We start from the raw sequence: 21,468 nt of genomic DNA on the forward strand, positions 1-21,468 counted from the left end.
GATAGATGCCACCCTGGCTTTCAAATGCAGAGGGAATACTCTTCAAGACACGGAGAATGAAATAATCATTGCCATTAGACAAAGTACACCCTGTGACATCTCCAGAGGGAAATTAAGTCCAAAAAAATCTGGAAAGCCATACTACATTGGTTCTGCCAAAAAAGAAACTATCATATAACTTCTGAAGACTTGGAATTTACTTCTGACCCTGTGACATATGGATTATTAGTCAGAAAAATAACAATTTATTGAAACTTTAGACAAAATATATATATTTTTTTAAAAATCTAACGTTTTTGTTTAGTATCATCTCTGATACATCAGGCTTTTTGTTGGTGAATCTCTATAAGTAAATGTTGGAGAATTGAGGCAGGAGAATCTTTAGGCAGGAGAATTCAAGGAGAAGTATTACTTGGGGCAGGTTTGACAACATGATGTAAACAACTGACGATACATGGCAGATGAGACTGCTGCCAATCTGTTCACTTGTCTCATACTCAAACGTCTATCCACAAACATTCATAAACGCACTTCAAACCACAAACTATAATATGCATGTCAACAAATTATAATACACACATCAATCCACTATCATAAATGCTTGTCAATCCACAAACTATCATACATGCACTTCAATACACAGACTATTGATTTACTTTGTAGATAAACATGACTAGCATCTATTTCATCACACACATACCTATCTTGCTGTGTAATATAAGCACAGCAGATGTTCTACTGGACCTGCACCTCTGTGTTTGAATGTGGGTGAGATGCTGACAGCAGCTACATCTGTTCACTCATCTATTTTGCATGAGAAAACTTGACCACACCAATGGCACAGCCGTCTTATCTTTTTTTAATCCATTTTTTATCTATTCATTCTATCCTGAAAAGACCTCCCAGCAGTCTGACATTTCATACAGTGTTCAGAAATGAACCATCCAATTTTCGTCTCCAAGACCGGACAACTTTAAGCTTAACTTCTACAGGGAATCTATGGCATTAATGCAGGGGGTTCACCAATTATTGCTGGATTTAAATGAAATATTTCTGCAAAAATATGAAAATATGAGTTAAATACAAATACAATATTTAAAGGTATAGTTCACCCAAACCAGTATGACTTTATAGATATTTTAAAATTTGTGTGTGAGTGTGATGTACGGTTCAGGTATTCATAGCATTTATGATAGTAATACCAGAAATCTTTGACCTTGTGGGGACATTTTTTGGTCCCTATGAGGAAAACAGCTTATAAATCATACTAAATTATGTTTTTTGAAAACGCAAAAATGCAGAATATTTTCTGTGTGGGTTTTGTTTAGGGGTTAGGGGATAGAATATACAGTTTGTACAGTTTAAAAATCATTATATCTATGGAAAATCCACATATAACATGGAAACCCAACATTTTTTGTCCATTCAATGAAAGGCAATGGTGTCCAAGAATAACGTCTCAGGTTACAGATGTAACCCTGGTTCCCTGAGTAGGGAACGAGACGCTGCGTGGTAACGCATTGGGAACCTTCTGTGTGATGTCGTCACTGAAGCACTCATGTATCTAGCCAATCGCGAAGCGAGACGTCAGAGACGGGTGACGTCACGGACCAGGAAACTATAAAGCACACTCGGATGCAGAGCACGCCAGCTTCTAAGTAAGTCTGAAGCAAGCACTTGCAAGTGTGCAGGGGTACGGCAAGAGACGCAGCGTCTTGTTCCCTACTCAGGGAACCAGGGTTACATCTGTAACCTGAGACGTTCCCTTTCGTGGGAACTATCGACGCTGCGTGGTAACGCATTGGGAACGCAATCCCAACTGAGCCGTAGCTCAAGCACTTGCCAAGGTTATCTTGACAGGACAGAAGACCCCGGAGTGGAGCCAACATCAAGGTTATAATATTTAATAAATGTGTGCTGGCATGACCATCCAGCTGCATCACATATGTCACTCATGGAGACTCCTGACATCAGAGCTTTTGATGCCACCATACCCCTAGTAGAATGGGCGCGAACATTCAAGGGAGAGGGCTGTCCGGCCGCTTCGTATGCAAGTGAGATGGCCTCGACCACCCACTTGCTCATTCTCTGTTTTGATGCTGGGCCCCCTTTTTTAGGGGACCCATAACAGACAAACAACTAATCTGACTTACGCCACAGGGCAGCTCTGTGGACATAAGTATCCAAAGCCCTTACCGGGCATAACAGATTAAATTTTTCCTGATCCGCAGATTCAAATGGAGGAGGATAGAAAGACTGAAGCACAATGGGGCCTGGGACATTGGTAGGGACCTTTGGGACATACCCCGGTTTAGGATACAGGAATGCTTTCACCATTCCTGGAGCAAATTCAAGGAAAGAGGGAGCAACAGAAAGTGCTTGTAAATCTCCTATCCGCTTCAGAGAAGTGATAGCTAATAAAAGAATCGTTTTCAGAGTGAGGAACCTCTCAGGAACCTCCTCTAATGGTTCAAAGGGAGCCTCAGCTAACCCTTGTAAGACCACAGCCAAGTCCCAGGTTGGCACCCTTGTGCGCACTGGAGGCCTCAACCTCAGTGTGCCACGGAGGAAGCGTGTGACGAGGGGGTCTCGACCTACCGAGATATTCCCCTCAAGAGGAGCATGATATGCTGAAATTGCTGCAACATAAACCTTTAAGGTTGAGTGAGATAGGCCCTCCGAGAATTTTTTCTGGAGGAATTTTAGCACAAAGCTAACAGAAGAAAGGACAGGGTCCGTATTATTGTGTCTACACCAGGTAGAAAACAAATTCCATTTGTAGGCATACAGCTTCCTCGTGGCGGGAGCTCTGGAGTTAAGAATGGTCTCCACAACCTCGGTTGGGAGACCAGCATCTATGAGTCTGGCCCCCTCAGAGGCCAGGCCCATAGTTTCAGTCGTTCTGGGCGGGGATGTATAATCATGCCGCCCGCTTGAGACAGGAGGTCCTGTCTGAGAGGAAGCTCCATTGGGGAGCCGTTGAGTAACGACACTAGGTCTGAGAACCATATCCTGGTTGGCCAGAATGGTGCTACCAGTATTAGATTGGCCCCTTCTCGGCGTACTTTTTCCAGAACTCCCGGGAGCAGGGCGATCGGAGGAAATGCGTACAGGCGCAGCCTCGGCCACGTCTGTACCATAGCATCCAGACCCAGAGGTGCTGGATGTGTTAGGGAGTACCAGAGCGGACACTGGGTTGACTCTCCCGAGGCAAACAGGTCGACTTCCGCTCGACCGAAATTTTTCCATAGGAGACTCACCACTTCTGGGTGGAGTCTCCACTCCCCGGGCCTTGGCCCCTGCCTCGACAGGGCATCTGCTCCCACATTTTGATGTCCCGGGATGTAAGCTGCCCTCAGCGAGAGCAGCTTCCCTTGGGACCACAGGAGGATCTGACGGGCCAAGTAATATAGTCGGCGAGACCGCAGACCCCCCTGATGGTTTATATATGCAACCACTGCAGTGTTGTCCGTACGAACCAACACATGGTAACCTCTCAGGTCTGGGAGAAAGTGTTTCAGAGCTAGGAACACTGCCATCATCTCTAGCCGATTTATGTGCCAAGAGAGCTGATGGTCTTCCCAAAGACCCTGAGCTGAGCGACCACTCATGATCGCTCCCCAGCCCGTGAGGGAGGCGTCCGTCGTAAGCATTACTCGACGAGTAGGGGCCCCCAACACGGGTCCCTGGGACAGGAACCGGGGGTCTTTCCACATGGTCAGAGAACGAAGACATCGTTTTGAGACTTTGATCATGCGAAAGGGATTTCCCCTCGGGGAGAACCCCCTGGTCCTGAGCCACCACTGTAGGGGCCTCATGTGCAGAAGGCCAAAAGGTATCACGTTGGACGCAGCTGCCATCAGACCCAGCAGTTTCTGGAACTGTTTTACAGTGAGTGACTGGCCTAACTTCACCCCTTTCATAGCCATAAGAATGGCACTCACCCGAGCGGGAGACAAATGTGCCCGCATCGTGGTGGAGTCCCACACTACACCCAGATAGTTGGTGGATTGAGCTGGAACTAGCACACTCTTTTTGGCATTGAGCCTCAGCCCAAGCCTCTTCATATGGGACAGAACAGCATCTTGATGCTGAACTGCTAGTTGCTCTGACCGAGCTAGAATCAACCAATCGTCGATATAGTTCAGTATGCGAATGCCCTGGATCCTCAGCGGAGCCAGAGCTGCGTCCACGCATTTCGTGAATGTGCGGGGTGATAATTATAGGCCGAACGGAAGAACCCTGTACTGGTAAGCTTCACCCCCGAAAGCAAACCTGAGGAACTTCCTGTGAGAAGGATGGATGGACACATGAAAGTAAGCATCTTTCAGGTCTATTGCCACAAACCAGTCCTCGGACCTGATCTGTGGTATAATCTGTTTGAGTGTCAGCATCTTGAACTTGAGCTTTTGTATTGAGCGATTTAGCACACGTAAATCTATAATAGGTCGTAGACCTCCATCCTTCTTTGGAACAATGAAGTAACGGCTGTAGAACCCTGACTGATTGCTGGGAGGAGGAACCCTTTCTATAGCTCCTTTTCGCAAAAGTGTCGCAACTTCTTGTTCCATAACCAGAGACTGCTCGGGGTTACCACTGTGGGAAGAACCCCGTTGAATCTGGGTGGGCGAGACCCGAACTGGATCTTGTAACCCTCTTTTATAGTGAGCAGCACCCATTTTGATATATTCGGAAGAAGTTTCCATTCTACCAGAAAATTTACTAAGGGAACCAGTCTCTCGAGACTGGCCTCTGGTGTTTTTTGAGCACCTGATTCGACGCTCTGAAGCGGCGCACCGGCAGAGAACAATCGAATCAAGTGGCCGGCCCTCCTCGGAGGGTCGGTGGAGACCGCTGCGCCCTGACGCACACTGGGTGGCAGGGTTGGCATAACAATCCCCTGAGGGCGCCGAAGGGGAGTGGCTTTTAGATGTATTTTTCGCCGACTCCCTTCGGAGGGGGCCGCCCTCATCGGTTCCTGACCCACAGACATCAGGACCGCTTCGAAGCCTTCCGGGCCAGGATAACGGCGCGCAGGTCCGTTCTGCCCCTAGAAGGCTTCGGCTGAGCGGGCCGACCCGATCCCCAAGCTCTCTGCGGGGGAGCACGGGCGGCCACGCTGATCTTTTGTTGCGCTCTGTGGTGCGCTGAGGAGCTCGTTGACGGCCGAGGCTGATCCCGCTCATCAGCCTCGGGGGGAGGGATTCTTGGTTTGCGGGGAATGAACCTCTGGAACGCCGCAGATTGTTTCTTAGCCTCCTGGAACCTCTCGACGACTGTTGTAACGGCGTCGCCGAAGAGGCCCGCAGGAGACAGCGGCGCGTCCATAAGGGAGGCTTTGTCACGCTCCCTTATGTCCGAGAGGTTCAGCCACAAGTGCCTCTCCGTAGCCACCAATGCTGCCATAGAGCGGCCGATTTCTTTTGCCGTCTCTTTGGTGGCACGGAGAGCCAGGTCAGTTGCCATCCTGATTTCCTGGATGCACTCATACGTGGCCTCCCCGCTATTCTCCACTTCCCCCAGCAGGTCGGCTTGATATGCCTGTAGGAGCGACATGGTATGTAGACATGCTGCTGCCTGACCTGCTGCCGCATAAGCCTTGCCCACCAAGCCTGATGTAGTTTTTAATGGCTTGGTGGGCAACGTCGGGGTTTTCAGCGACGATGCAGACTCGGGGAGAGATAGCCCGCAAGCGTCTCTTCCACCCGAGGCATCGCCGCATAGCCTTGCTGCTTCAGCCCCACGATGTAACTATACATTGAGGTCTGGGGGCTGAAGACGCGATATGATGCCGGCTTCTTCCAAGACCTCGAGACCTCGGTGTGGAGGTCCGGAAAGAAGGGCAAACCCCGACGCTGAGGTAGTGACCGAGCGGGCAGAAAGCGCTCATCCAGCTTACTCTTTGGTCTAGCATCTGCCCGCTCTGCTGGCCAGTCAATTTTTAATTTGGCCACAGCCCTGGTCACTACCTCCAGGAGCTCCTCATGTGCTGGGGAAGAGGATGGCGGTTCCTCTTCCCCCACGCTCATCACATCAACCTCCTCAGAGGAAGAGAGATGCAGCGCGGGTGCCTCTCTCTGGGGGGAAGAAACCGCAGCGCGTGCTTCCGCCGCCTGAGAAGAGGCACTGGGGCTGGCAGGTAAAGGGCGAGATAAGGCTGGGCCCGTCTCAACCCCCTCTGCCAGCTCCATTTGCGAACCCCACGAATGAAGCCGCCGCTGCGCCTCAGCAACAGCGGGACCCGATCCGCGGGGAACGCCGACCGGAGCACCCTCTTTATCGTGAAAGAGTGCCCGGCGTGATCTTAAAACTCTGAGGGTGAGCTTCTCGCAATGAACACAGACAGCCCCCTCGAGAGCTGCCTGTGCATGCTCAACCCCCAGGCAGACAACACACATCTCGTGAGTGTCCCCATCTGGAATAAACCGTGTGCATGGGTGAACACACTTTTTAAATTGTCTGCCTTCCGCCATTTCACTCGTGTCTTATTCACTATATATATATATATATATATATGTGTGGTGCACAGTAACACTCTTGTCCTCAGACGAAGAGATAATGTTTTCCAAAATATAAGCAGGACAAACAACACCAAATAAGACACACAAGATAACATAGAGCGCTTGCTGAAGACACAGAAGCTGGCGTGCTCTGCATCCGAGTGTGCTTTATAGTTTCCTGGTCCGTGACGTCACCCGTCTCTGACGTCTCGCTTCGCGATTGGCTAGATACATGAGTGCTTCAGTGACGACATCACGCAGAAGGTTCCCAATGCGTTACCACGCAGCGTCGATAGTTCCCACGAAAGGGAACTATAATACAGGTTTAAAACAACATGATAGTGATAGAAAGAATTACATGACCAATTAAATTAAATGGATTAATTATGCTTTTAATTTAACTTCAACCAAAGTTAAGAAGATAATATTCAGCTTCTTAGTTAAAAAGCTAAAGAAATGTATCATTGTCCCTTCCACGATAAAATGTAATAAATTAAGTTTAAATTATATTCTAAAGGCTCTGCAATGTAAACATCAAAACAAAGCGTGTTAATACAATGATATGGTATATACACATTATTAAAGGCCAGGCTTAAAATGTAACACCCAATACAAGGATTCTCTACACCGCCTATCTATTCACAAAGTGGTCTTCGGCCTCAAAATGATTCAAGACCCCTGTTTTCAACTATTCTTGACTTCAACTAGATAAAATACTGCATGTAAGTGGTTCTTTTGAACCTCTTTGAGCTGCTAATGGGACCTTATAATCTGAATCAGCCGCAGGGATCACTTCAAAGGCAGTGTAAATTCCTATTTAACTCAACTTAGCTCTCTAGCATCCATCGTTCACTCCATGTAATTGCCCACACTGTGTGCATTTTTGTCAGCATTTGTGCATTGTGCCAAGAGTGGTCTTATTACAGAGTGCAGCTGAAGTGAAATTGAAGAACTCCAATAGTACGGCCTGTCAATACAGACATCCATATCCACTAACTTCTGTACAGAGGAGAAAAAGAGCCTCAGTGAGTAGTGAAGCAGAAGATGTTCCTATGAGAACATTTCCCACTAAACAAATAAACTTCAGTGGTTAACAAGACATGCGGGAGCTCCTTTCTGTCAATATGCAGAAAGGAGCACTTTTTTACCCGTTGTATATTTTCTTCCACTGCATTTCGGTAGCAACTAGAGCAAACAGAAGAACGGTCTGGTTTCATCCACGGACTTAAAGTTGATCCCTGAGGCATTACACAGGCTTGCCCAGGCATGGCGCCATGTGCCCGTCTTAAAAGTGTGCCATATCTCAGTAGGGAGCTCATGATTGAGCAGCAGGGATGTCAAGAACATCATCTTAGAGGTGCGAGATAATACGGACCGTTACAGACAAGCCTATTCCTGATGCTGTTTGTCTGCGGGGAGCTGAGGATCATCGATGCTCGTGGGTGTATTAATGAAATCAAAAGCCATGGACCTCCAGGTGATCTGACTGTGACATGCTCATTGTGATAGTTTTGCAAATCATAATACAAAATAAGGTCCGAATTTGCAATCCAACTCTCATGGCACACATGCGGTCCAGACATTAATTTGATGTGCGCAATAAATAGAATAAAATAATTATGATTTATCTTAGAATGCAGAATAAAACTGTAATAATGTTTAACTTAGCAGTTGTTTTCAACACTGATAATAATAAAAATATCAAAATCAGCATATTATAATGATTAAGTAATGGCTGCTGAAAATTCAGCTTTGCTTTCAAAGGAATAAAATATTTTAAAATAGAAAACTATTGTTTTACATTGCAAATGCAACTCTCGCTGGATTTAGATAAATGTAAAATGTAATTTTTAGGGCATTTGCTTAACATCAACAAAAACAAAAACAATCCTGATTAGATGCTATGTAAAATTGATTTTTGTAAGATGTTTCTTCACAAAGATGAGGAAAATGTGCTGGTTCGCATATATTTACTATATAGTTTTCGATACAGTTACTACATTTCAACTCTATAGTTAGCCAAATTATTCACAGTTTTGAGTCATCATTAGTATGTTATTTCAGTCATAAGATGGAAACACATAACTGTCTTCCCTCTGTAAAAGTGCAATAACACCATAAATCCATAAGCAAGGACATTTCTGCCAGTAGCCATTTTGATTCTCCTCATAAATATTAGATATACCTTTTTAAAGGCTGAAATAGGAAGCCATTGCGTGGCGTCTGACCACCGCAGATTCCATTAAAGCTTTTGCAGGAAAAACATGGACAGCTATAAAACTTTCAGCGCTTCTCTTGAGAGGAGGTGAAGCAGGGACACCTGGATTCCTGATAAATAATTCATGACTGCTGACGGAAGTGCCGGTCGAACAGAAACTCTTGTACCACAGCTAGATAAAACATATTTAAATGTGATGTGGGAAATGCCATTAAAAAAATCTGTCACCGGTAGGGTCAAATTGACGGTATTAAGAGATGGATGATTGAGGAAGAATTGTTTGCCCCACAACAGTGTACCGTGCCAGCATAATTGAAGGGAAATGATGGCCTGAAAGCTAAAACAAGCGTTGGGAAACTCTTATTAACATAAAATGAGCAATCATCTGCAACACCGTTGCGGTCTCCAGAGCTTTCACAGGTGTGACATGGCTTAGACCTCTTCCTGGATTGGTGAGGGCACGGCACAAACTGGCCCGTCACTGCTGAAGTTAGGAAATCAAAGTGAGTCATATGCATCAAAATAAGATCTATTTGTAAAAGACACCAAATGAGAAGAGTATATTGAGTAGTATGGCATAGTAGGTAAAAATATGCCCCCATCAAAACAAGCCATTCTACATCCTGCACGGCCACGTCAAATCAAACATGACATGTACCCTGACTTAAGTCCATATAAATTGCTTTGAACAAAAGAATCTGCCAAATGGAAACTTATTAAAAGAGTATGAGAAAGTGTTCTTATCCTAGTTAAAACAGCAGTGTCCTGGCTCAGCCATGGCTTTAAAAGGCCCGTATTACTTTTTAAATGAGGAATTACATTAAGCTTTCTCAGCAAGTTCATTTAATTATGTTTCCGATGACAGGATGGTGGAGCAATCTCCACTGAGAATATACTTGCCGTTCAATAACACCCAATAGCTGTCAGTGAGGTTGTGCTAATAACCTGCTAACTTGAATCAGAATACCAAATGGAGTTTTTAAACAATAAAATGCTTTGCTGGCTGCTCATTACTCTCTCAATATTGTGCTTAATAAATGTGATGAATCACTCCAACTGTGCCACATTAAATGGTGCGTGACTGAATATAGCAATGGATTTACAGTTTTTTGTGATTCCTCAGCACTCCAGAGAAGGATGAAAATGAGATTCTTTGTCTAAGACCAGCCCTGGGGTACAATTTACTGATGTGGGGGCAGAAACTGTTATTTAAATAAAATATCACTAGAAAAATTCTTTACAGTGAGTAGATGGATTTGTTTTTTATTCTGTAGGTTTTTATTTATTTATAATACTTATTATTATTATTATTATTATTATTATGAAATCATCTTTTTAATTCAGATTAGATTTAAAGTTCAGGGTTTAGGAAAAACTTTAACTTTATTTAGTTTAACTGGTTGTGCACTGGACACAAATAAAACCACCAATCATGCAATAAAATGGATAAAATGGACAAAAAAATTACCAGAATGTCATAGGAACGGGCTCTTTGACAGTATGGAATCACCTAGCAACCACCCAGAACACTAGGGTTGGGTACTGGAATTTTAGCGATTTCAATTCCAATTCCGATTCCGCTTATTCATTCCTATTCTTATAGATTCCCAGTTTCGATTCTAATATGGTAAACGTGTCAAACATAGATATTAAACATATTTATTCTGTCTTTTTCCAAAACATTCTGTTGCAGCCGATTTCCATGAACAAAAATCAGAAGCCTAAATAACAACTAACTTTTGCTCTTTGATTAACAGTAATGACACAGACAGCAGCAGATTTATTAGGCTGCTGTCACTTTAAGACTTAATGCAAGATTCAAAATACTCTTACACATGCATTTTCTTTCTCAGCTGTTTACATTCACTTAAGACATAATCAACTGTGTTTACAAGGATATTTTTACATACTTTTGTACTTAATTCAGTTTTTGTGCACTATATGAGAGGCGGCTTTCTGTGTGGGTGCTGTGGATGTGCCCAGCACAGAAAACAGCGTGCGAGTGCAGAATTAAGTTCTCTTTCGCGTCTTTCTGCACTTTAATGGTTTAAAACCAAATTAAAACAAGCACACAGGAATCGATAAGCGGAATGCTCACCTCCATATATCTCTGCCACTTTCCATTACACTTTTCTCTATGTGCAAGGTCGAAACAACCTAACCAAGAGTCCTGCGTTGAGTCAGACTAGTCTAAATCCTCATGCATTAGCTCAGGTCAGACATCGTCAATTGTTGCAGCCTCAATTTGAGACATAAAAGCAAGTCTTAAAAGCTCAGACACTGCAGAGGTGGAAGAGGGCAAACATTAGGCACTTCATTAATTTATGAACTCCTCTACAATTATAAAGTCTAATGTTGCCTTTTATCTTCACTGCTTGCAACTGTTCAGTCTCAACATGTGTGGAAGAAAAACAAAGACAAAACAACAACAAAAATGATTCTTTCAAAAAAGAAACTTGATGACGACATCTGGCACATGTCAATGGTAAGGAGACGTTTTAAAATAATGGCACTTACGAAGTTCTCCGACTTTGAGAATCTCACACAGCATCTTCGTCAGTTCAATGCTACTGCGACCGAACGGACACTCGTGTTTATCCTCACGACTGCTGTTCTCCAGTACAATCTGTAACATACACACAGAATTAAAAGGCAGGAATGCCAAAATGTTGTCTATCAATCTGTTAAAGCAAAATGCTTTGTAGAAAAAAAAAAACTACTTGAACTTCACAAACTACTTTTAATTTTTGTATGCAACCTAGTTAGAAATTATTTTCCCAATTTAAAAAAAATAACGTAATATTTATTAAAATTGTGACACCCATGAAAAAAACCTGGGTTATTCTCACAGAAAAACAAAATAAATAATCACATTCCAATTTCACTTAATAATCACTTTCCATGCTATTTACGACACAATGTTTCCCCACCATTCAATATTGTTACTCATTCTGACCAAGTTATTTTATTTTATTTAAAATGGTTTGCCCAAGTCTTATTTTTATGCAGAATACAAAAGATATTTTGAAGAATGTTGTTTTGGACTGCACTGACAGAGTACAGACAAAAAACATTCTCGAAAATAACTTGTTTGACAGAAGCAAGTCCAATTATTTCAATTTTTGGGTGAACACTCTCTTTATTTGGATGTTTATTTACTGTTTATTGCTAGAAATAACAAAAATAACACCAAACAAGTTTGTAAGCTGTATTTCAGTACGGGAGGAGCTGTTGTCAGTCCCAGATACTGTGATGAGGGGGCCCACAAAAATGTCTTTATACTGCTAAGTGTTTGGGCACTGTTTGAGTACTGAGTGTATTTTAGTGTTTATCGGGGTATCGCATGAGAACCGTGATGAGCAGCAGAGTCACAGCACACAGTTGCAGAGGGCAGTGAAGTGGAATAGTACTGTTAAAGAGTAATGTGAGGAGACAAGGAATGTCCTCATTCAACACCACTTCAATGTCCTTACTGAGTCTACGAGTACGAATAGAGGGGTGATGGATGATGCATTTTGGAGGAGAATAACAGACAGGCTTGGCAGTGCAAGTATCACTTGTGACTAAAATATAAGTGCAAACTGTAAAATGCATTTAAGAGCATGTGCAAATAAAAAATATTTATATTCTAGCAGGTCTTTAAAAAGTTAAAAAAAAAAAATTATGATAGTTTTATGATATTTAAGGTCATAAAAAGTCTTAAATATCTTAACTGGTATAACAAACATCTTAATTATCATTTTAATAGGTCATAAATGTGGGGACAGAAAAACAGGAATTGCGATACAGCCTAATGTGGTTATAAAACATCAAAAGGCTGAAATAAATATAAGCGCTGCACATTTTAAGTAAAAGTGAGGTGTATTCATTGAATACTGCACATTTATGCCAACAGATTGCTTATGATGTGCTGTTGATTAATTATAACAATGTTAACTTTATGAAGTTATACAAGTTTATATTGTAATATATGCTGTAGATTGTTGCGAGAGTGCATATTTTATCTCCCTCATCTTTCTGAATGAGCAGCCAGCAATATTAAAGCATAGACATTTCAATATAACAGTCCTGGTGTGGGTATTTGATACATTTTTGTTGCACTCCTGAAGTTTTTTAATGCGCTCCTAAACTTTTCAACTTAGGAGCTTATGTGCTCCTTGGGAAAAAAGTAAGCATCAAGCCCTGATAGAAAAAAGTTTTAGCAACAACAGCAAAGAAACCAGACACAAAATCAGATCTTTCATTTAGAGTTCCATTTCTCTTCCACAAACTGTAAATTAAATGAGAATAAAAAGGAAGATAAATAAACCAATTGGCTGGTAGTTTAATAGATTTAAAGGTCCAGTGTGTAATATTTAGGAGGATCTCTTGACAGAAATGCAATGTAATATACATAACTATATTTTCAGTGGTGTATAAAGAACCTTTATGTTTTATTACCTTAGAATGAGCCATTTCTATATACATACACCGCGGGTCTCCTTATATCGAAGTCGCCATTTTGCGCTGCCACATTTCTACAGTAGCCCTAAATGGACAAACTTCTCATTGCTTGAATGGCTACTCTCTGCTGTCTCAGATGACAACATCTTTTTCCTGTGTTCGCCACTGTAGCTTCACTATGTGCTTCGAAAGCGAGGAGTGAGCGGTGGACTGAGCCATTGGTTGCAATTCGCAAACCTTACCGCTAGATGCCGCTAAACTTTACACACTGAACCTTTAAAGGTCCCGTTTTTCGTGGTTTTTTGAAGCTTTGATTGTGTTTATAGTGTGCAATATAACATGTGTTCATGTTTCGCGTGTAAAAAAACAGTATTTTTCACATAATTTACTTATCTGTACACCGCTGTTTCCACTGTCATAAAAACGGGCTGATGACTTCCTTGTTCTATGAAGTCCGTTAGTGAAGATACGTAACGAGTTCTGATTGTGCCAGCGGTTCCTGTGTTGTGATTCGACAGCAGCTTAGCGAACCTTGCCCGGAAAGGTCACGCCTCTTACCATAACGTGGAGATGCATGCGCTCAGTGTTATTGTAAACATGTCTTTAATTTTACCCTATCAATTTGAGCCGGAATCAGACCCGGTGATTGGACTGCGGGATGAAAATAACAGCGTTTCGACGACATGGCGACAAACGCACTCTACAAACGCAACTCTTGTGTATTCCTGTGGGCGGAGGTTAGTCAAAAAACTGTTTTAGTGACGTCATTAAAGAAGGAAGTAGAGGGATGTAGTCCAAACTGACCATTCGATGTAGGCGACTTCTGTTAAATAAAATATCTCGCTTGGCATTGAACTTTGAGCTTTAAAATTTTACAGATTTTATTTATACTCTAACAACAACATTACACACTAACTAAAGTTTGAAACATGGGATCACGAAGAACGGGACCTTTAAAGTCACGATGAAATGGATCAGTAGCAAAAGATATTTTCTTCCATAATGTGATGCACATCCAAATGAAACGTATATATTTTAAACCAATTTTTATTAAATATTATGATACATGATAAAACAATACACGTGGATGAATTGTTCACAATAACATGCATTAACAAAATAGATAGGGTGAATTTCTATTTCATGCCAACTGTAATATGACCTAACTTAATGTAAAAGACTCAGGTCTGCAGTGGTGAGGTAACACTGGACTTTAGAGTTGATAATTTAGCACTAGTCAGTTTATAAATAAATACTGTTTTTAAATCAAATAAAATATAAGTGTATAATATTATAATATTATAAATAAATAAAAGTGTTTTCTTATTTCAGCACCTATGGACAGTGAGCGTGTCTTACCCTGATATAAGCATCCTGATGGTGCCTGGCGAAATAAAGCATGTTATCCAGAGCCAGCATCCCAGGAGGAATCTGAGTGAAGTCCACCGCAGGATTCACATGATTCTACACAAAGACACACAAACACAAGCATGATCGAGAGGAAACACACACTTCAGCCGTGACTCCATGACTCGCATTGTAATCACGGCGAGAGTCACGCATTGCATTTTGAGTAGTTGAGTCTAGATAAGACGAGTATTAAATTGGTTCCACTGCTCAAACTGCTGAAAGAGTCCGTGATTCAGAAACAGGCCTGTATATCCCCGGTGGATGACAAAGGCCCAGCAAGCCTTCTGCAAATGCTACGACTGCGATATCGGCTCCCCCTGCTCGACCGTCTACTTCAAACTAATCTGCGCTTTTCAGAAAATGTGAGATGGTTGGCTTTGAGGATGAGGGCTCTCTGTGGCTGCCTGACTGGACTTAGGGTTGCCAATTATGCTGTGTTTGAAAGTTCTTGCTTTCGGATGGACCCTGGTGAGTCTGAGGCGCTGAATAGAGGAACCACAGAGTAAAAATGTTTTTGATTACAGACAGAGAAACAAAAAGAGAGAAACAGAGACAGAGCGTACGATTGGAACGGCATACTAACTTAGTACATTTGCAGTTTGGAGTATGTGTGCTGTGCAAAAATGCCAATTTTTGCTAGTATGGAATAAATAAGGAGTTTGTAACCAAAACCAAATTCTGTATCCCACAATGTAATATCCTCAACTTGACATTCCATTTCAAATGTGATGAAAGAACCGCAAGAAATACCAATGATTTTTGGCACCCTCTTCTTAAATGATTAGTTAATAGCTAAAAGAATATCTAATCCCAAAATTATAATTTACAGCCATTAATGTCATGGTTGTTCCACTTTCTTTTTTCCATAGAACACAAAAAGAAACATTTTGAACAATGTTCACACTGCTCTTTTCCATACAATGGAAGCATTAAGAGACAACAGGATGTCAAAAGCTTGGTAATGGGTTTGATTTTTTTTTTAAAAAGTCTCTTCTGCTCACCAAGACTGCATTAATTTAATCAAAAATATAGTAAAAACAATAATATTGCGAAACTGTGTTCCATCTTAATATATTATTCCTGTGATGGCTGTGATCATTACTTCAGTATTCAGTGTCACATGATCCTTCAGAAATCATTCTAATATGCTGATTTGGTGCTCAAGAAACATTTCATATTATAATATTATTATACTTTTGTGTTTGTATTATCTTTTATTTTGTGGAAACCGAGATACATTATTTTAGGATTCTTTGATGAATTCAAAATTCAAAAGAACAACATTTATTTGAAATGGAAATCTTCTGTAACATTCTAAAGTCTCCCTGTGGTGAAAATCCTGTTTTTAATGTTGTTTATATGTCTATGTGGTGTTTTTAATGTGCTTTAAGACAAACCATGTGCAAATTCATAAATCAGTGCCATTGCTGAGTATTTTCTCCATAAAAACTGCAGTGAACCAAAGACGGTCTCAAAAACACGGTTTGAAATCGCTGGTGTTTCTGACGTCACAAACTACCTTGTAACCAATATGCACTATATATATATATATATATATATATATATATATATATATATATATATATATATATATATATATATATATATATATATATATATATATATATATATATATATATATATTGCATACAGCATACTGCAGTATGGAGTATGCAAAACACTAATATTCCATTCTGAAAACAGTCAGCCAGAGACAAAGTCCACCAACAGCCCACAGTACTTAAAAACATGTCTGCGGCGAGGGCACTGGAGACCAATTTCCCATCCATCAATGTGACAATGCCCTGAGAGGGTTGGAACACAGCCCTCATTAGCAACACTGTTGTCTTAACACATTTTGCACAGCTCCCTAACAGCAAAACTCCGTGCTTCTCCCAAAACGCTGTGAAAATGGTGTCTAGACCCTCAGAGCTACCTGTCATTTGACATTGGTGGCAAGGGAAAACAAGTGCGTAATCTGAGGAGGTGTTAACACTGCAGGAGGAGTTTAGGGAAGGTCTTATCTTCAGACAGCACACAACACTGTGAAAGGGGTCCTAGTGAACCTCAGAAGCTCAAAGGGGCTTGGGAGCACATGACAACTTCAGTCTTGTCCCCTTCACACCGCAGTATGTTTCTGCACATAGGCCTTTCCTTCACACCTGCCTTGGCCTCTCCTTCTCCTTCTTTCCTGCTGCATTCTTTCGCCGTTCTCAAGCTGATACCAGGTTAAAAGTATAGTAGGCTCATCTACACATTTATTTATTTATATATTTATCTATAATTAATAATAATAACAAATATGTATTTTTTAATATATTGGATATACAGTGGGCTGCTAACGACCAAAATAGAAAATGTTTCTATTTTTCATTTTTGTAATTGAATAATTTTTCATTACAAATTATAGTATCAGCAATAAAACTTGAGTGAAAACTAGCAAAAAACAAAATAATAATGATATCAATAATCTGAATATTTGCCAACAAAATATTGCCCAGCCCTTGAATGTCACTGCTTGAAACCTGGCTGACAATCTCACATGAGAAAAAAAAATATAGTGTCAAAATATGACAGATTGACTGGCGGCATCTCTGCCATCTGGGCATGTCTGATGATTTGACCTGTTTGATGTGCAAAGGAGAGAGCGCTGGATATTTTGTTACAGTGAAATGTGTCAAACAAATTTGATAAAAGAGCTCTGAATGTTCTGAGCTTGGCCGAGCATCAATGGATTCAGACAATGCTTTGAAACATGCAATTACAGTGATATTATTTGGGGACAAACAGCTTTAGCTACATAAATACATCAAAAACAATTCTAGGTCATAGTTTATGAAATTAACTTGAGGCTTTATTAAATTTTTGGGCGTAAATGACATTTTCTCGCTTGCACCCACATACTGAAATGTATTTTTACCACAGATTCTGAGTTTGCTAAATAAGCATAGAGTACTATAAAAAACATTTAGATTTTTAACCAGTACTGTCAAATTAGAGTTAGCAAAGCGTATAACAATGTAATGTATGAAAACTTACGATGAAGCCCAGTTTTTTGTAGTCTCGTGTGTACATGGACTTGCGCTTCTCAATGCTGCCGCTGTTGTTGGACTCACACTCAACGTCAAAAGCAATCCTGCGCAGCTCGAAGATGATGTCCCTCTGAGCCTGAACACAGGTATGAAACCATATTATTGCACAGATCTCTGCAATACTTGATTCTGAGTGTTCAAATGCAACATTCTGTCATCAAACAAAGTTATATAAATCACAACTAAATGCTACAATAGGCCAACTGATTTTCTTAATGGTTATATGTTTCTCATATCACTCCAGTCTCTTTCTGTCTCAACAAAATAGAACAATTGAAACTCAAATCAATATGTAATGTTCATTTATTTATTTGGCTAGCAGCTGTATAATAATCAGGACTGAAAATTGTCTACAACTGTAATAACTGTTCAGTGATTCACCTGGTCTTGAGGGTCCATCTTCGTCATCATGCGGTCCTCCAAAAGGTTAAAAGTCAAGACTTGCAGCACATAGAGCTGGTGTGCCATCTCATCATTTATGGGTTTGTTACTCCTGATCACATTCTGACAAATGAGAAAGAGAGAGAGAAAGAGAATGTTAGACATATGGAGAACCTTTGACTGCTGTGGAGATGGTATCATGACTTTTCCAGTCATTTATAGGGTTAAAGAATATTTTATATATATATATATATATATATATATATATATATATATATATATATATATATATATATATATATATATATATATATATATATATATATAAATGCAAATATTATTATTACTACTACTACTTTACAAGGCCTGAAAAACACCATTTTAAAATTCCCTAATATTTTCAGTATGTTTTTTTTTTTTTTTTGTTGTTGTTGCATGAATTACAGGAAAATAGAGCCAAAGAGAGAGGTTTATGTTCAGATTGGCATACTAACATAGTACTCATGCTATTTTTGTACTATGTATACTGTGCACTTACACTGAGGATGATTGAGCGCAGCTGCTTCTGTGCTAGAATATGAGCCATCTCCTACAATCAAACAAAACATCAAGTCACCTTAAATCTCACACACTCATACTTATTCACACATACACATCTTTAATAACTACTTTAAAAGGTATAGCTCAGCAAAACATACGAAACAGCTCAGTCAAATATCAGTTAAATCACCTACAGAGGGTTCATCTTAACTAGAGAGCACTTACTGTAAGAGGACAATCAAGGATGTTCACATTGTCCTCATCAAACTACCATTACGAGCACAGCAAGGGGAGGAAATAATGTGAGAATAAGACAGAAAAAGAGAAGAGAAAAGAAGCGAGAGAGAAAGCAAAGGCATTTTGTTAGTAGCACAGAAATGAGAGGTCAGCAAAACAGACCTGGAGAAACTGTAGATTGACATTTAGGATATGAGGCAGTTACATGAGCCCGCTGTGACTCTTAAGTCACTCTCTTACTTAAAGCTGCTGTAAGCAATTTTTTTAATACTTCACATAAAATATCTAAAAGCCTGACAAATATCACAAAAATGGGTGTCTTGAGAAACCACACAGCCCTGGGCTCTGTAAACAGAAAGCATGTGTTAGCCAATCAGAACACTTGGAGTCTCTGTCTGACTATGTCTGTCAATCATTTTGCATGTTCAGGTTCTGCTGACGTCAGGTTTTCTGACACATCTTTGGAGAGTGGGTGTATGGTCGTATGAATGAAGGACGGTCTAATTCAGTAGCTAAGGGAATTTAGCAAGGTGGTTAGCATTGCTTACACCAGCTTTAACTAAAAAGTTTATATTTTTTGTCACAAAGTATTCTTCCTTCACTTCAGTTTGTCAAATTAAAAACTACATCACTGCAAGTACTGATAACAAAAAAGAAAAACGGATTATTACGGTGCGGTCACATTAGCGAAATTTCACAGCCAAAGAAGGTCCATTGTCTATTGTCAATAGTGTAGCATTGTATGAAGCACAGATCACACAGAAATCACTTTCAAACCAAGCAGTTTCCCGGCGGTTAATGCGGCAAATTCGAGTGACAAAATCAGTGTGATGAAATCTTTCACTCTCACACAAAATTCATAATTAAATGACTGGATTTCACATGAAAAATTGCAGAACAATGGTAAATGTGACCACACCTTTAAGGATTGTTGTCTCACTCACTCCACTCATTTGGCTAATAAGAATAACAGATTTAATATGCATGGAGGAAGAAGGGAAATGATCTGAGGTGAAAAACTAACACATTGCACACTTAAAGGTGCTAAAGAGGATCTTTTCGTCGACTGAGAAACCAAAGACTGTTACTGAGTTTTTGAAATGAGCGCATGCGTAAGAACAACCCCCCTCCTTCACAGCTCATTTCCAGGGAACGCCTCCCAAAACTCGTGCACGAGTATTGGAACACGAGTGTTTACCACCGGCATTCGCTGTGTCGTGTTTTTTGGATTCATTGTGTCAGACTCACCGCAGGTAACTCATAATCTGCAGTTGTTACTCCTGTCTCCGGACAAAAACACTGAATGCCGTGCCTGTGGAGTGGAAAGTTACTGGAACGCGCAGCCGCGCTCGTCTCTCACAAGGAACGTCACGGCAGTGATTGACAAGCCAGAGGGCCAATCCGCGCACGTCTCTCACAAGGAACGTCACGGCAGTGATTGACAAGCCAGAGGGCCAATCGTTTACGCGATGATCGCGTAAACGATTGGCTGATGTTTTTAAGGCCCTACCTCGTGCACAGATGATGTATATTAATAATATTCCTTTCAGTGCACCTAATAAATGGTCTTTTATCAGTTAGTAAACACAGTTTCAAGTAATATTGCAAAAATGTATAAAACAAAACATCCTCTTTAGCACATTTAAGGTGATGATACACGGGGCAACTTTCTGAGAAATGTTGCCGAGCAACGTTGCTTGGGCACTTTCCCCACTGAGAATGAGCAACGAATTTATATCTGGATTCGTTAGATCGGTCGTGGGCAATTTTTTGAGATCCTCCAATCAGAATGTTAGCAGCCGATCACGTGACCAGTTCAGAGATTTCAGAAAAAATTCAAACAAGATGGCGGCCTCTCAGCGGCAGTGGAGCGGAGAGAATGAGCATGAACTTATATCTTTTTACGCTAATAAGTTGTCACGTGACAACCCAAAACAGGGAATTTACCTCATATAATGCTTAAAATATCAACAACTGTCCAATGTAATGTGTGTAAGCTCTAATTAAGCCATTGAATGTTTTCAGTTAAAATACTAAAAAGACGGGCCTATTTAATGTCTGTAGTAGCGTAGGCTGTAGGACGTATGACGCATGAATGTAGCTTTTGATGTGATCGATGCGGGTTCGAATCCGCCTTTTGCTGAACTCGCTCTTCTCCCGTTTTCTATCGCAAATCAGATTGGAAAAACATTTATTTTTAATTAAAATGAAGAAAATATTTGAAAAGTTGAAATAAAGTGCCTAACAAGTGTTTATAATAAAGTATTTATTGGGTTGGCAATGGATTTGCTCCTCTCTGAATAGTTGCTGCTAAATTGCCCTAATTAGTTGCCCTGTGTCTCATCAGGTTGCCCGTTGACGGCAACATTGCCCAGCAACATTGCTCAAAAAGTTGCCACGTGTATCATCACCTTTACAAACACACAAACAGACACTCAAGCACATACAGGTAAAACAAAAAGTGTCAAAATAATGCCAAATTAAGTGACTTGCATGTCTTTTCACAAACAGCACTTCTTACACTGTATCCTAACCATGTTTTCAATGTCAATCGATTTTTATGTTCGTACTGAAACTATAATGCTGCATGAAATAACAGAATCTTAGCCAATAACAACATATTTGATGTTTAACATGCAATGATGTG

The 21,468-nt window shown here is 40.8% G+C and overlaps 1 protein-coding gene across 5 annotated transcripts in view; it reads right to left on the reverse strand.

Annotated features, from left to right (window-relative positions):
* elmo1 (engulfment and cell motility 1 (ced-12 homolog, C. elegans)) overlaps positions 1-21,468 on the reverse strand; it is a 100,917-nt gene that overhangs the window by 27,642 nt on the left and 51,807 nt on the right. For 3 of the 5 annotated variants that reach the window (XM_048201413.1, XM_048201414.1, XM_048201412.1), the window contains 6 exons: positions 18,810-18,851; positions 18,583-18,633; positions 18,045-18,167; positions 17,611-17,739; positions 14,521-14,625; positions 11,236-11,344 (listed from right to left, as the gene is read on the reverse strand). In XM_048201413.1, coding sequence (XP_048057370.1) covers positions 11,236-11,344; positions 14,521-14,625; positions 17,611-17,739; positions 18,045-18,167; positions 18,583-18,633; positions 18,810-18,851 — 559 coding nt within the window. The remainder of the gene's footprint in view (positions 1-11,235; positions 11,345-14,520; positions 14,626-17,610; positions 17,740-18,044; positions 18,168-18,582; positions 18,634-18,809; positions 18,852-21,468) is intronic. The other 2 variants (XM_048201416.1, XM_048201415.1) reach the window with 1 other exon arrangement.

The sequence above is a fragment of the Megalobrama amblycephala genome, linkage group LG9 (genome assembly GCF_018812025.1).
Source record: "Megalobrama amblycephala isolate DHTTF-2021 linkage group LG9, ASM1881202v1, whole genome shotgun sequence".
Classification (NCBI taxonomy): domain Eukaryota; kingdom Metazoa; phylum Chordata; class Actinopteri; order Cypriniformes; family Xenocyprididae; genus Megalobrama; species Megalobrama amblycephala.